Source organism: Fistularia commersonii, chromosome 20 (genome assembly GCF_037954325.1).
Source record: "Fistularia commersonii isolate RoL2024-O1a breed Wild chromosome 20, RoL_Fcom_v1.0, whole genome shotgun sequence".
Lineage (NCBI taxonomy): Eukaryota > Metazoa > Chordata > Actinopteri > Syngnathiformes > Fistulariidae > Fistularia > Fistularia commersonii.
The window spans coordinates 4,685,019-4,700,731 of NC_141303.1; the positions used below are offsets into that span (position 1 = coordinate 4,685,019).

Sequence of the window (15,713 nt, forward strand, 5' to 3'; positions counted from 1 at the left end):
TGGAAGTGAGCATCATCAATGCCCTTTTGAAATTGTCAAACGCTTGGAATCCCACAGTATTCCCCCACATCATGAAAGCACTTAGGTCTGGGAGTGCACGTCTCAAAAGAGGTTTTTATGGCTAACTTACAGAAGTTGGCAGCGTGCGGTTCACGATTACACAGACGTAAACGACAACTCCATAGGTCTCCCCATCCGTTGGTTAAAAAACAACATCTGGGGTAAAAAGAAAAGTGGGTCCATCTTTCCCTGCTTTTTGGCAATAGGCACAATCCAGGGAATTGGCTTTGGTCGCCAGTAATCGTAACGTTTGTGTCAGTAGCCTTAAATTTCCTGTGTATTGCGGCATTAAGATTAGTTTTGAGCCTTTATTACAAACTGCGACAGCAGAGAGAGAAAAAATAATCAGGTGTTCAAAAAATGTGGAAAGAGAAGTAGTTGAAAATATTTTTATAGAAAAATGAGTCTTGCATGTACGCTTAAAAATGCCAAACTCTCTCTCTCTTAGCCTTGATTCTGGATGAAAGAAATTAGGCCAAATGTGGTTATATTACTTGGATCCACAGCTAGCTGATATTTTGCACTCAAATGAAACAGACGTATTCAAGTGTTTTGAAGGTAATTCTTAATTATTCATTGAATTATTGGAGTGATCTGGGGACTGTATTTGTGCTAAGCTTCTTGATGCAGCCCCAGCACCAGAATAATGCATCAGTCTCTCTCCTACCGTTGCCTTTGACAGACCTGTGAAGAGTCTATTCGGGTAGTCCAGCCTGTAAGAGATGCAGGTTGTTTAGGACTCTTTATAAACAGTAATTATCACAAGTTTGGTTAAAGAGTAATTTTTCAAACCGAAAGCCCACGGCAACAAGCAAATGAAGCAGATTATTGCTATTTGGGGTATGACAGTAGATTTATTTAACGGTAATGAGCAGTGTTGGTTATTAGTGGCCGTACTGTACATAGCGGCAGATTGTACACAATAATAATGAAGAGTCGGACAGTGAGGGATGCACTGTAGCTCCTCTGTCAGGCTATCAACTAACCAATTTGGAAAACCCGTGCTAACAAGAAGATGAGATTCAGTCTACTAACAAATCAGTGGGGGGAATAAACAGTTCTCGGTCCCTGAGGGATCTTCTGTTGGCATTAGAAGGACTGACAGAAGGCTGCATATCAAGTTGTTTTCAGTGTTTTATGGAGCATAGTTGCATCCACATCTTCATACTGTGCAGGATACACATTCATTAATGCATGACATATATGGTAACTCTGCATCACAGACGGATCGGGGCTTCCCATAAACATGCACATATTAGCTACCACCAGTTTAAAGCGAAACCACTAGATCATCAACACTGAGTTTTACACAAAGCACAATGGAAGCATGAGCTGTCTATACGAAATGCCTCGCGGCTGCACCCTGAAACATTGCTTTTCTTCTGCAGACCGTGGTACCGTTGGTCACCCATTATTACCTTCTCTAGCTGTTCTGTGTCTAGTTGGAATGACTACAAACTATCTGCAAGAAAAAAACAAGTCTTTTGGGGCTCGTTCATATCATCGTGACATTTATACGGGCTCCTAAATCCCGAACAAACCTAGAGTCCTGTTTCGAGAAAGTTCACAGAAAAAAGGTCATTTTACTAAATTTAGCCTCACTCTAATGAGAGGAATGTAGATTAATAATACGACGTTTAGTTTGACTAATATTGTGTTTGCCCTCACAAAACACTTGGCTTTTGGCATTTATTGACCTGATTTGACAAATCAAATATTCTTTTCATAAATGAATGCTGCATCCTTGAATACTGAAAATGACAAAAACCTGGGCTTTGTCTTCCCAAACTCAACTATCTATCAACCCCTGCAAAAGTGTGTATCTTGGTCATTTGAATGACTGCAATGAATCCATCTCCCTGAGGTGTGTGTGCGGGTGTGTATGTATATCTGTATGTTGGTGCGTCTATGACTTTTGTGTAAATACTCCACGTGGTTTAAAGTTGTAAAAAGAAGGCTATCGATATCACATATACTTTAAAAGGGAAGGAAACTAACCAGCTATCGGTCGTTATCAGCTACAAATAACTGCAGAGTCCGCGTTTATAAAGACCTTAAAATCAGCTGTTTTCCGGAGTGGTCTCACTGTACCTTGATAACAAGGTTTAGAAAATCAGTACTTGACTGCGCTTTATGCTTCAAGACCTAGAATGAGTATCTTTGTCAGCAGCATCAAAGTAGGACCTGGCTGGCCAGGGTTGAAGCTCCAACTGTAAGCTGTTGGTGGTTCCATCAGGTGCACTTATCACAAATCTGCTGACAGTGCGGCTGCGAGAGACTGTGCATCTCTCCATCTTTATCATACCCTCAGAGTCAGAGCTGCTGAAAACCCTGTGATTTCACACCTTATCTGAAACTTCTGTCATTTGACACATGCAATGAATGCTGGGATTATGGCGGTGGGGGCTGTAAAACATGCTTTATCATTGTCTGTCAGGGGAAATCAGTGGCTTAATTACAAAGACTGATGAACTGAAGCATCGGGACTGAGCCACATAACAAGAAATTTACATTAAAAAAAATGGGTGTGGGGCAAAGGAAAAGATGGTATACTTATGAAAGTTGCTCCTTATCAAATATCCTATTTTCTCAAATTGAAGGGCATAAAAAAATAGTTTGGGCTCACTGACCCTGACCCTATTATGATTACAGCAATCAAAAATCAATACGGCTGTTGGATATTTAGTACAAAACCTACCATTTGTATTTGTGTATTTCTATGTGTTAGTACTTGTGTTTTTTTTTTTTTTTGGATGGGAGTGTGGTTGTGTATCCCATCTGGACTTATATTATTGGTGATGAAAAAGGGGCCCTAGGGGCTTCAGTAATGGGCTGGGAGGCCTCTGACTTCTTATAATGGCCTTTGTGTGTGTGCATGTATGTGTGTGTGTGTGTGTGTGCGCGAGTGAGTGATGAACAATTGCAGCACTATATAATTGTCAAAGGGAGCACACACTTTTACATAATAAAATGAAACCAAACACAACGTAACACGAAATTAGTGACATGAAGCCTGTTGTGCATATAAAGGCACAAAGAAACACAATGACGCCGTCTTCCTCTCACACATTGTGGGGCCAGCTGAGCCCGCTGCTTCCAATAACAGCAGGTGCTGTCAAGTGCAAGCACCCCAGACCTGCTTTGACATGAAAACACACACACACACACATACACGGATGGGTGCACATATGTTGTCGTGGCACACATTCTTCAATACCCCTCTCGCTTTTTAAATGATTATTCTAATCAATAAACAATTCACATTTAGAACTTATATCTTCGAGCTGTAGAGTGTGCGAGGGTTACAGCGTTTGTGTCTTTTCCTGCGTGTAGCTGCTATTTGGCTGTGAAAGGCTGTCGTGTTACCATATGGTCTCACATTAGGACACACAAAACTCACTCATGTTAGATTTCGAGGGGAGTGTGATAATAATAAATGGAACAAAAACTTAATATCTGAACTGTGAACACTTCAATTTAATAGTGTAGAACAGTAACTATTATTCCATTGCACCAAATGAAGCTTATAATGATATTTGTCATGCTTTTACTCTACTTCTCTCTTTCTTTGCTTCTTTTGTATTTGCTTTCCTTACATTCTCTCCTTCTCTACATGGCTTGTTTACTCTTTGTCTTCATCTGTGTGTGTGTCTGTGTGTGTGTGTGTTAATATTTTTAGCCATATCATACGCTGTGCTGACTTCATTAACTAGCTCAGCATGAGGCAGCAGCCAGTGAATGATAATTTACACACACACACACACACACACACACACACACACACACGCGCGCGCGCGCACGCGCACGCGCATGCACACGCACAGACACAAACACACACATACACAAACACAAACACACACAAACAAGCCGCTGTAGTGCAATGATAACTGATTACTATTCATTTCATTATGATAAAAGCATTAATTGTGAATACATCCTCCTTAACCCTACCAATCCTTCAGCGAGTCCATTAGTGGGGATTGGACTCAAATGTCATTTAAATTCCAGAAGAGTTTTGCAAAGATCCCAAATGAAGGCAACGTATCCAATAATGTTCATGGAGAAATCACCTCATAGTTGTAATTATTTGTTTATTTTTGTTTGTTTATCTGTTAAAGCCATGTCAATTGTTCAAATAAGGAGATGACTCCAGAATATATCTCTCAGCATTGTTTTTTATTTTCATTTTTAGTACTACTAATTGTAACCCGGTGTATATAACTTACCATTTCAGCAACCATTTACAGTAATAACCAACTGCCCATAACAATACTCTGGGATTTTTTTTTTTCCAGCCTGACCTAAATGACCTTCACGACTCATTTTGCTGTACGCCTGATCAGGTTTCAATGAATAAGCAGACACAGGGCGAGTGCATGAAGTGAAATATGATGAGAAATTAAGTAGCAACTCAGCTGATTTGGTATATTAAATTTTAGGCACAGATCTCAGGGGTCTTGTAACTTCTTTTGTGAAAAATAGTTGTATTTGCCATAATGGGTCCTGGTGGAGCCATAGCTTTTAAAGTCCCACGCAGTCGAAGACTATAAGTCAGACAATGTGAAAGGTCAGACTGGGTGTACTAATATAAAATGACTGAAATAGTCTTTGGCTACATCTCCTCTCAGCTGAAGACCACACCGTGATAGTATGCGATGCAACTTCCCTATCGAGTGAAAATAAATCGAATAACCCAAGACATCACTTCTATGCATACAAACTCTTTAAAAATGTCCAAAGATGCAGAAAGCATTACATGGGTCAGTGACAAAAAAAAATCAAGATTCAACGTGTTTATTTTCTTATATAGTTTCCTTGTACAATGAAATTCTTACTTTGCTATCATGCATGTCTCATTATAGTTTTTTAAAACTCGGTTATCTACCTACTTTCATTTACATGACCAAAACATTCGCAACAACAAGCAGACCTCTGATCCCCATGGGATTTCTGAAACTCTCTTTCTTCCTGCTGCCCTTTCAAATCCACATATGTCAAATAACTGAATAGTGACTGGGGCAAATTGAAATGGAAAATAACTCGAATATAATGCAATCTCCTATCCCTGCCCACTTTACCAGACTGTTGGGGACAAAAAAAATCTTTTGAATAGAATTGGGTATATAATAGATGTATTTAAGTATCACATTAGTGATGCTATGATTTTTTTAATCTGCATTCCTAATATGTGGATTAAAGAACTCCAGCCTGTTGTATTCAGATTTAGAAGCTTTAAGTCACCTAATAGAGGGTATAATTTGGTATTCACAGTTTCCAATATGCAAAACGGCAGAGGACATCCTGTTCACCTCTTTGAACATGGTCTTTTTCTGTGTTAAATGAAATGATTGTGGCCCGTATCAGCCAACTCTCTGAATTCACTCGAAGTTCTGTTGTACTAAAGAACAGTTTGCGGATTTAAAGTGAAAAAAAAAAACTCTGGCTTTGGGTTTTATTAATGTTCCTCAATGTGCCATTCCAGAACAAATACAGTTTCCGCAGTCCAGTGATGGAGAAACATCTGTTAGACAAATGTGATATGAAGATATTTTTCTAGTTTGCAGCCAGTCAGGAAGAAACAATACTTCAGATAAATCAGCCACCACTGAACTTCAGTCTATGTTTCCATTGTGTTATTAGGATTGTTATGTTATGTATTCCGAAGAGGTCCCGTTTGCTGAACCCTTCCACACAAACTGTAAAGATTTGTTGCTTCAATCTACTAATGTTCTTCCCTCCTTCTCCCCTCAGGTCAGTGTTTTGGAGCGCCAGATCATTGATTTTCTGGGCTACCAGTGGGCTCCCATCTTGACCAATTTCCTCCACATTATCGTGGTCATCCTCGGCCTCTTCGGAACGATTCAGTTCAGACCACGATATGTCACCGGGGTGGGTTGATTCAACACACGCATACATCCTTATTGGCCCTAAAGCCTACCCTTACCTTTCTTTAACCTTGCAAAGGTGTGTTTTCACCCTTGGTCCCTGAAATGGCTGTTGCTCTGCATAACTTCACTGTATCAGCAAATTAATGTGCCCGCAACATTATGAATATCTGTGCACATACACACGTGAACGAACTGTTATATATTTCAATTGCCTCAGATCTAAAAACAGCATCTCATTAGTCTACTTGCCTCTGCACATGCAAAAATTAGGTCTGAATGCAAGCGGGTGTATAGCTCCATTGTACTGGACAGTGATAGAATTTGAAAGTCCAAATTAAGATATAAGATATCCTGATCCAAACATCACCATAACAATTATGTTGTGTAGAGAAAATAATTTGTATGAGACACTCATTGTCGTTGCAATGACAATGAGTGGCATACATACATATATTCATATATATCGATGGCTGGAATGCAAAACCTCCTATCTGAAAAAAACACTTTTGTCAGGAAATGAAAAAAAACGTTTCATTTGATTATAGTATGGTCTTTGTTAAAGATATTCAAGAATGTTCTATTGTTCACAGACTATATTTCTATGTTATAATTTAAAAATACATAGCATGTATTTTTACCACCTACAATGCAGATAAGTGTTTTTTTCCTCATTTTTTCTGCTTCATTGTGCACATAGGAGTTTTGTCATGTGACATTTATGTCAAAAGAAAGGGCGAAATTGTGCTGCAGATAGACTGAAAATGTGGAGCCATCCCATCTCTCACCATTCAATGCAAAAACCCAAAATCGAAAAATTTGCAGATAGGAGGTTTTGCATTCCAGCCATCAATTAAGAAAATAATTCATGACATGAATTTATATATATATATATAAATATATATATATATATATATATATATATATATATATATATATATATATATATATATACACATACACACACACACACATATATATATATATATATATATATAAATATATATATATAAATTTGCAGAATTTGCATCAATATTGATATATATATATATATATATATATTGATGAAATTTTTTGATTTGGAGTTTTTGTGTAATAAGTAATTGAGTCATTTTGCTTTTTTTACTCCACAAAGGATACAGTTTAATCACTGTTGGTCCGCTGTTGATTCAAGTTCACGATTAAGGAGATCTTCATAGGCCAAGTACGGATTTATGACGTTTATTAAATAGCTAGCTACGCCTGCAAAATCAACAAGCATTCATCTAAAGTTGTAAAGGAAAGTATTAGAATAACCAGTGAAATATTACAACAATTTAGTTTCGATTACAAGTACTTTTTCCGAGTTTCCTGTTTCCTCACACTTGAAACATGTTCTGCCCTCCAGCCTAGAGTGGCTAATGTTTATTATTTCTGTGTTTATAGTTATTCATACACTGAACCACTTTCATTATTTATAATCCACCTTCTGTCTTTTTTTTGGAATTATTTTCGTTCTCTTTCTGCATTTCTAAACAGTGACATTTCCTCTGTTCCTGTTATCAATATTTAACTTTCACCACTTTGCGTTGGTTAAAAGTTGAATTTTGAAAAATTAGACAGTGTTATGCAATTGTTAGTATTCCTTCCATGCCTTCCAATTCTCAAAAGTTACATTCCTCTTGTCCTTGCTTCCCATCGAATTTGCCCCCAATGCAAGTGATTTTTTTGTTTTGTCTTAAAAAATACAAAAGAACAACACAAAAACCCAAAACCCGATTCTAAAATTCATCAAAAAAGAAAAAAAAAGGAAAAGACCTCACATGCCTCCATGTCTGCCTGTCTCCACAGTATGCTGCCTGGCTGGTTATTTGGATGACCTGGAATGTTTTCATCATTTGTTTTTACCTGGAGGTTGGAGATCTATCCAGAGTAAGGATTTTTTTCTTTCTACCCCTTGATTATTTCTGATTTTTTTTCTGTCTCCAGAGCAATGACCCAAGTAATGCCAGAAATATCAAGACCACGTTTTTGCAGCATGGCATACAGAATGTTTGAATTCCGCATCTCTAAGGTGGCATTTACACGGTCTTGTGGTACAAATGTTACACCGCTCAACTAAACCAGGCAGGCAATATCCACGCCTGTCTACAGCCCTCAGCCAGCGTGGATTGTTGTGCCTCTCCTCTGAATGTGACTGTAACCTGGGTGAAATTTACCTGTCCCTATCTTGGGAGTGAGTTGATGGATAATTCCCCACCAACTTCCTGATCCTCTCAGGCACTGACACCTCAATTCATTTGGCCAACACATTCAACAACCTTTGGTTCGTTTGATCGGAAATCATACGGTTTTTAGCAAGACTGTTCTCCACCAGACCTTCTCTGTGGTTTTCATTTTGGACTCACTGGTGAGGCGGATCCAAAACCTAGTCCGAGCCAAGCTCTACCACTGGTGTTTTCGTGACAGGTAATGAATCAGACCCATCACCACCCCCTGAGTGTGACACAAGTGCTGAATGTGCCACCTGCATACCCGCTGCGTAGCTGCAAATATTACCACAACAATAGGCATATTTTATACATATTGGTATACAAGCTCTGATACTGGATGCAAATTTCGGAAAAAAAAAAAAATCAGCTATCCTGTGCAGTCACAAAACAAACCTGAATGCCATCGAAACCAGCGGGTGCCAAAACCCGTAAGTGGTTCCCTTTTCAAACACCGATGCAAAACACTTTGGAGGAGTAAAGATTTTTCAGCATTTTAAAAAAAATGCTATTCCTTTTATCCTAATCTTGCCAGTGAGTGAAAACAAGTCGTTAGCGCAACCAGTCAATTTTCTTCCTCTCATATGGCAGCGGAGGTTGTCAGGTTATTTGGCTCTAACGAATGAATTTTAGAGGCTTTCCGGACTCACTGTTCGAAATATCGCTGTTGCTGAGCCAGTGAAATGTGTTGATCTAAATCATGACTTGGGCAATTAATTAAGGCCAATCAGCACGTCCGTAAACAGAAGAAATCGGCTGATGAAAGTGCTGATTAAGGCTGATTACGCTCTGTTGTTTGGTGTTGGAAAAAAATTGGAGTGTTACCATCACAATTCGCATTAAATTACTTGATCTATTTGACACGTCTGCTATTGATGTAATGAATCGCTCAAAATGGCAGATTTATCCCCACTCGTAATCCCTCATTATCCCCATCTCGTTTGCATTTCGAGTTTTCATGGGTCGTATTAGTTGCAGCACTGGTATGTTTTATCTTTAATATATGCATAATTGGTATATTCTTCAGCTACTTTTTCTGCTCCCTCTGGTAATCTGTTCCTTGTTTTTTGCGCTTCCAACCCACAGACACCCCACCTTCTCTGCTTAAATCTCACAAATGTTGCACTTCACCTTGTGGCAGAAGTATGACCCTTTGTCAACAGTTTTTCAAAATTGTCTTCGCTTTGAAAATTGCTTATTAATTGATTTCTGATTTTAACAATATTTGCATGGCTCACTTTTCCCCTGGCTTGATTTAAGCGGTGCAACAACTTCAATATTGTAAATCAAGTTTTCTAATCCGATGAAGAGCATTTCAGAAAGACAGTACACAGACAGTAGGAAATAACATCACGGCAAAGCAAAGGTTAAGTAATATGATCACATTGGTTTTATGAAACCAATGTCTCATTTATGCTCCGCTAATATAAGCATTCTATTTTCCTCTACACAAGAAACAACACATCTGTTTTCTAATGAGGCTGAAGTGGCGTATTAATTAGTAAAGCCTTTTTCTATTAACAACTGACCAGTTAGGGGAAGGCACGATTTAACCAGATGCTGTACAGCTTTGTGAGTGTGTGTGTGAGTGTGTGCGAGAGTTTCTTTGTCTGTGTGTTCATGCATAGCTTGCTCAAGGGTAAATCAACCTTGACCTAGTTACTGGAAGCCACAACCACTTCCCCTCCTGCCCGGAATCACCAGCTGTTGTATGAGGTGCAAATCCATCACATTCCGTTGGAGAGTTGTTTTCCGACCTGGCAGCTATTATTACATCAGGCCACATCTCAAACTGAAGAATTCCAAAGAAATTTTTAAGATGCTTGTTACATGACGTGTTGGCGTGGACACCGGATATTTTAAATAATCTGTGATTAGGCTCCTTTAAACACACTGGTTTGATCACAATCTGAATTTTTAGTATGTTATGTGGTGACTTCTGTTCCTATGGGTTCTTGAAACAATTGCAGCTTTGTTGCTATTAAAATTTTTCTGTGGCTGATTTTCGTTCACATGGTTACACAGGTTGTTACCAAAAGTCAAGCCGTGATGGTACTGATTAAGACACATATTTTTATTTACATGCATTAGTGGGGTTTATGTTAAACTGAAAAGGATCTAGTGAAAATGCACTCCTTATTTATTCCCTTGATAACATTTTCTGAGCCTTGCTTTTGTTGCCATGGATACACAAAAAGTTACCCCCAAAGTAATTCCCAGCATGTCTCAAATAAGATGGTCACTTTGACTGACACGTTGCTGTTCATGAAAAAAAAATTGGCGAAATATTTCCCTGTCTGTGATCAGTGCTTTTCAGGTTGATCTCTATTACATTTTTTCTCTTATGGAACAAGGACTCCTACATTTCATTATTTCGAATTAAACTTTGACCTCAAGAGGATATGTGAAAATTGACATTTTTGATACACATTTGCGCATGATACTTAATTTTCAGAAATAATCATTTCGATGTGCTATCCATTTAATAGGGATAAGATACCATATATATACACACATGTGCACATATATACACATATGTTTATATACATACATATACATATACATACATATGCGTTTACACACACACTCACATATATGTAGGTATGTATGTGCATCCACACACATCTATCTGTATCTGTGGTACTTCATTTTGTGGTACTTCATTTTTGCTGGATTTACTTCCATTGCATTTTGACATGGGAACTATAAATCATCCCCCTGTATCTTTTTTTTGTAGTTTATTATGTTTGCTATTGCCGGGGCTCTCACGCTGAGCATTACTGGACTACGATTTACAGTGGAGGCAGTAACATAACACTGATTGTGCTGGTGATTGCATTGATATTCAAACTGAAGCTTGTCCCATTGTGAGAACTGTTTTTCCTTAGTAGTGAATGAAACCCTGGCGTTTCTTTTTTCGATTCAATGAATCTTGCATGTATCTAAGTGTATTGGATATTCCTGTTTAAAGTTTACTGCGTTTGGTCCACCAGCACCTCTGCACTTGTGAATTTACGGCTATTTTTCAAAGAATTTCAGGTTCAGAGCACATAAGTATTCCAATAGATGACTGCTTTGTATAAAGCATAAAGCCAGCAAAGTAATACGAGGGTTCTTGCTTATGTGGTGCTTTTAAATTGTGAGTGAAAAATTTCATTGATATAAAGTATTGAGAAGTAGGGTTATAAATCATTACTTTTTTTTTGCAACATTGCAATGAGGCAACACTTGGAAATATAGAAAGAGTCTACCATTATACAACATCAGTTTTGAGTAACTTCATGAGCTTGCAGTTGATCTGAAATGACAAATTTCAAATTGACTAAAATCATCTGAAATATGAATTAGCAAAATGCATGATTGAAAATTTAAAAGACTAACATGAAATTGGATCATAAAAAGGTCCTGCGTTCTTACAAATGTGAAGTGGAATTGCAGAAATTTCAAATAGACATATCTATGTCATAAAGCTGATTAGCGTTTCTTTAAGTTCCTTATTAAGTGCTTGCATTATTTAAAAAAAAAGAGCTTATCATTTAGGTTAATAAAGTGAAATGTGATCTTCAGTTCCTTTTGGCTGTTCACTTCAGGGGTCGCCACAGCAAATCAGTCACCTCCATCCAACCGCCTCCCCTGCATCCTCCTCTCTCACACTTACTAACTTCATGTGGTCTTTCACTCCATCCGTAAATCTCCTCTTTGCTCCTCTAGGCGTCTTGCCTTGCGGTTCCAACCTCTGAATCCTCCTACTCAGAGAGTCACGATCCCTTCCTCTGTGCATGTCCAAACCGGCTCTGCCTGGCCTCTCCGAATTTCGATTTATCTAGTGACATATACCCTCTTTCCATATGAATCCGTTTTGTATTTGTCGTGAGTGTTATAGAGAATAGCCTTAACGCTGGTTGTTTGTAGGTGTTTGCAAAAGTCAAATGACTTCAGTGTTATCTGTGTCATTTCAAAGATTATTTTGCAAAATCAGTTGAGTCGCCATGGTAACTGTGAATATCAGAAAGAAAAGTTCCTGATAGAGACACGTTGTAATTAAAATTGCATGGAAAAAACACGAGCTCTCTCAAGAAACATAGACTGAAAGCAATAAATATTAAATGACTAAATGTGACATGAGATAACCAAAATTTGAAATCAACATTACTAACATAAAAGTTGTATATAAAAGTTCAAATCATGACAAGAAATCTAAAATATGGTGTAAGGATTAAGATTTGGACTGTTGGGAAAAAATACAATAAATGTATGCTTTGGACAGAAATGAAAGATTGACAGTAAAGTGAGCTGCAATGAATCCATGGATTATCCTACCAGCTGGTTAGGAATAAATGTTGGTGTGCTTTGTGTTTAGTTGGTGGTTTAAACAAACATCTCCACATCTCCTCCATTGGTTGCTCGAGCTTCTTCTCCCACCATGAGGCTCTCTGACTCTGCTACCCCGATTCTCCCTCTCCTCATGTAATTCGTCCCTCCTCTCCCTCTGCTCTCCCTATAATCAAGTCTTATTCGAGTTGTTTTGCACAGTACCATATGAATCTGTCTCACACCTTTTCATTTCCTTTTTATTCACTCCTCTTCAATATTTCTAGAGTCAAGACTTGGCGAAGCGCGGCACTGTATAGACAGCATTCCTTTTCATAGTCAACCGCAATTCAAAGAGCAGAGCCTCACGTATGGGATGTTAGCGTGTGCCGATTTAATAAATTACTTTATACACTCTCGCCATTACTTTGGGGTCACTTGACAAAAGTGGGTGCGACAGATCCCATTTTTCTTCATTATAGAGATTTGACATCTTTCTGTGTATGTGAGAGGCAGAGAATCAGCCTCTCTGTAATTCATAGCGGCCTATCAATGACTCTTGGAAATGTACTGTAGCTTTGATAGCATTGATGTTATTTTGCAATGCCAACATTCTTCTTTATCCATGACCTGATACCCAGATTACGGATCCCAAGCGCCAGCAGCTTTATAGGTTTATTGGAACACTGATCGGAGAGTCAAAGATGCGCTGCATCCTTTAAAGCCAGTTTTCATATTTTGCATTTATATAATCACATTTACATATGTTTGAATGCCACATTAAATGATGGAAAGTAATGCAACTATGGAGAGCAAACTCATTCAGTTTCTTGCATGGTGACATTAGGATTGCAATGCATCAAATTTAGCGTGTAGGACACTTCTATTTGATGATCAGTGGGCGAGCTGCAAGTATTTAATGGTTTACAGAGCAGGGTGTTCTCTCAAGTTATTAGATTTGCCAAACAAAAGGTGAATGAGATATTGACAGTGAAAAGTAGGATTGATGAGTGGAAAAGAGCAGATGTGCATTGTGTGTTTTTCAGCTTACTTATAACTCGTGAAGTCAGACACATGAATCATTGAGATTCAATGCCACCATGACTTGCATGAGAATCTATCACCCTGAAAGGAAGGTTGTACTAACATATAAGCTCATTTTGTCACAATGTGTGCCGAAAACCATAGCATGGCGTGTCTATTATCAGGCCGCATTGCTAAATGTGCATTCAGGTCGGCTGCTGCAGCACAGTATGGCAAGTTGCATTCTTCATAATTATGCATTTATGGGGAGGTTTAGGGAAAAGGAACTTTTGTGGAAGACATGGGAGGAGATTTGCATGGAGACACAGGTATATTCATTTGTATGTGTGACAACTGCAGAAGATATATTTTGAGAGTAATATTTTAGACAGCCCTCTTACTCTATTTCACATTATTTTTTTTTTTTGTCCCATGCTTTGTCATTTCAACTACTTCTTTTCTGTGTGTATGTCAAGATTATTCATGGGAGAGCAAACTGGAACCAACAGATCTGTAAAATTTCTCTCTTTTGATAGCATGATTCATAAAATGTTGGTTTTTTTTTTTTGTAGAAACTATAAGTTGTTGCAGCAGCCATTCCTTTGTGACATTCGTAGTTTTAGTCCATTTGCAGATCTGTCACTACGTGCCAGATGGCTATTCATTGCATGAATTTTCCCAAGATCGTCTTTATAAAAATGAGCAAGCCTGCGATGCAGAATCTGTTCTTTTCAAAGAAATCAGGGAAGCGCCCAGAATGCATTGAATAGCCAGAAGGCCTTGAAATCACATATCCAGTGGGTCCTGTCTCAGAAATCCACAACTTAATGAAGTTGCTGCATTAGTAATTACTTCCTTGCCTTACTGCTGTGTGACATCTTATCAGCATGTATATGTTTTCCCCTGATGGCTAAACTCTAGATTGATTAAAATGTTGGTTAGTGCTTCCATAATTCCATCATGCCCGGGAATAAATTATTCCATTCAGCGGAGGTCACATAAATTATGGTTACAGGTTGGTGGCATGCTCTAATTTTGCCATCAGTTTATCACCATCTTTGGAAACTGCCAAGACGCAGCATGCACTTTCTGTGGGCTGACTAATTTACTATGTGCTGATTCGAAATGCACTGCCTCTCGGTTCTTCAGACATCACGAGTAGAATGACACATTGTATTTCAGAGATGAGTCAGCACACATTTGGGTGGAAATGTTTTGATTGTGACATTTGAGAAATAACTTTGTTCCCAAGGCACCGTTGGGATTTAGTGTTCACCTGCATGTGACTTTATACACAATGGATTTCTAGAAACCATAGTGTGTATCTGATATGAGGTAACATGCCGGAAACGACTGAGAATACCCGGTTTTTAACAGACGCTTTCCATTAAAACATGTGTTTTGATACTATTAGACTTCTGTCATGAACTTTAACCTGAATTAAATGACAAATGTCCAATCATCCCAAAGGTGAAAGTATTGGATCAACAAGATAAGCTATGTCCCTTCGACTCTTCACACTTATTCTCATGTATAGTGAAATCATTTCCTAACCTCACCGAGTCGAGATCAGATCTGCTGTCAAAATGTACTCAGAGGTTTACTGTCATCAAAATTCATCAATTTTATTTTATCCATGCGCCGAACACATTTCATATTGAATGCATATTTCTTGAAGGAACACTACACTGTAATTATTCAGCAAAACACTAAATATCTATCTAAGGCTGAGCCCAGTAATGGCATCCTGTGCACGAGCGAATGATTTTCCATCTCTGTAGTATTTTAAATCCACCAGCATATATAGCACACTTCAGAGGAAAATCCCCGAACTATAATTTGTCATGTATAATAAAAGGAAGTTATTAATCTTCCTCTGTGTTGTTAACACATTTTTGCATTTGCAACTGATTTGTTTGATAGAGGATTCTATCTTGTATGTGTACATCGGACTTCCAGGAGACCACTGTAGATCCCCAGACGCAAGATAAGAGGCACATCCGTTCTTGGCAGAAATTTAAGTTTAAGCTTGAGATTCATACCGTATCAGTCCGTCACATTGCCGCTCCTCCTGTCACTCCCTACTGCACTATCTAATATAGCAGCAATGCTATAAAATTAATCTTTAAAAAGATTTCTGATGTGCATCCCCTAACGGATTTGGAGAGGAGCCTGTGGAGAGAGA

General features: G+C 38.3%; 1 protein-coding gene across 2 annotated transcripts in view; it reads left to right on the forward strand.

The window, feature by feature from the left end:
- Positions 1-15,713, forward strand: part of nkain2 (sodium/potassium transporting ATPase interacting 2) — an 86,219-nt gene that overhangs the window by 37,047 nt on the left and 33,459 nt on the right. For both annotated transcript variants that reach the window (XM_086166665.1, XM_086166666.1), the window contains exons 2-3: positions 5,812-5,949; positions 7,776-7,856. In XM_086166665.1, coding sequence (XP_086022791.1) covers positions 5,812-5,949; positions 7,776-7,856 — 219 coding nt within the window. The remainder of the gene's footprint in view (positions 1-5,811; positions 5,950-7,775; positions 7,857-15,713) is intronic.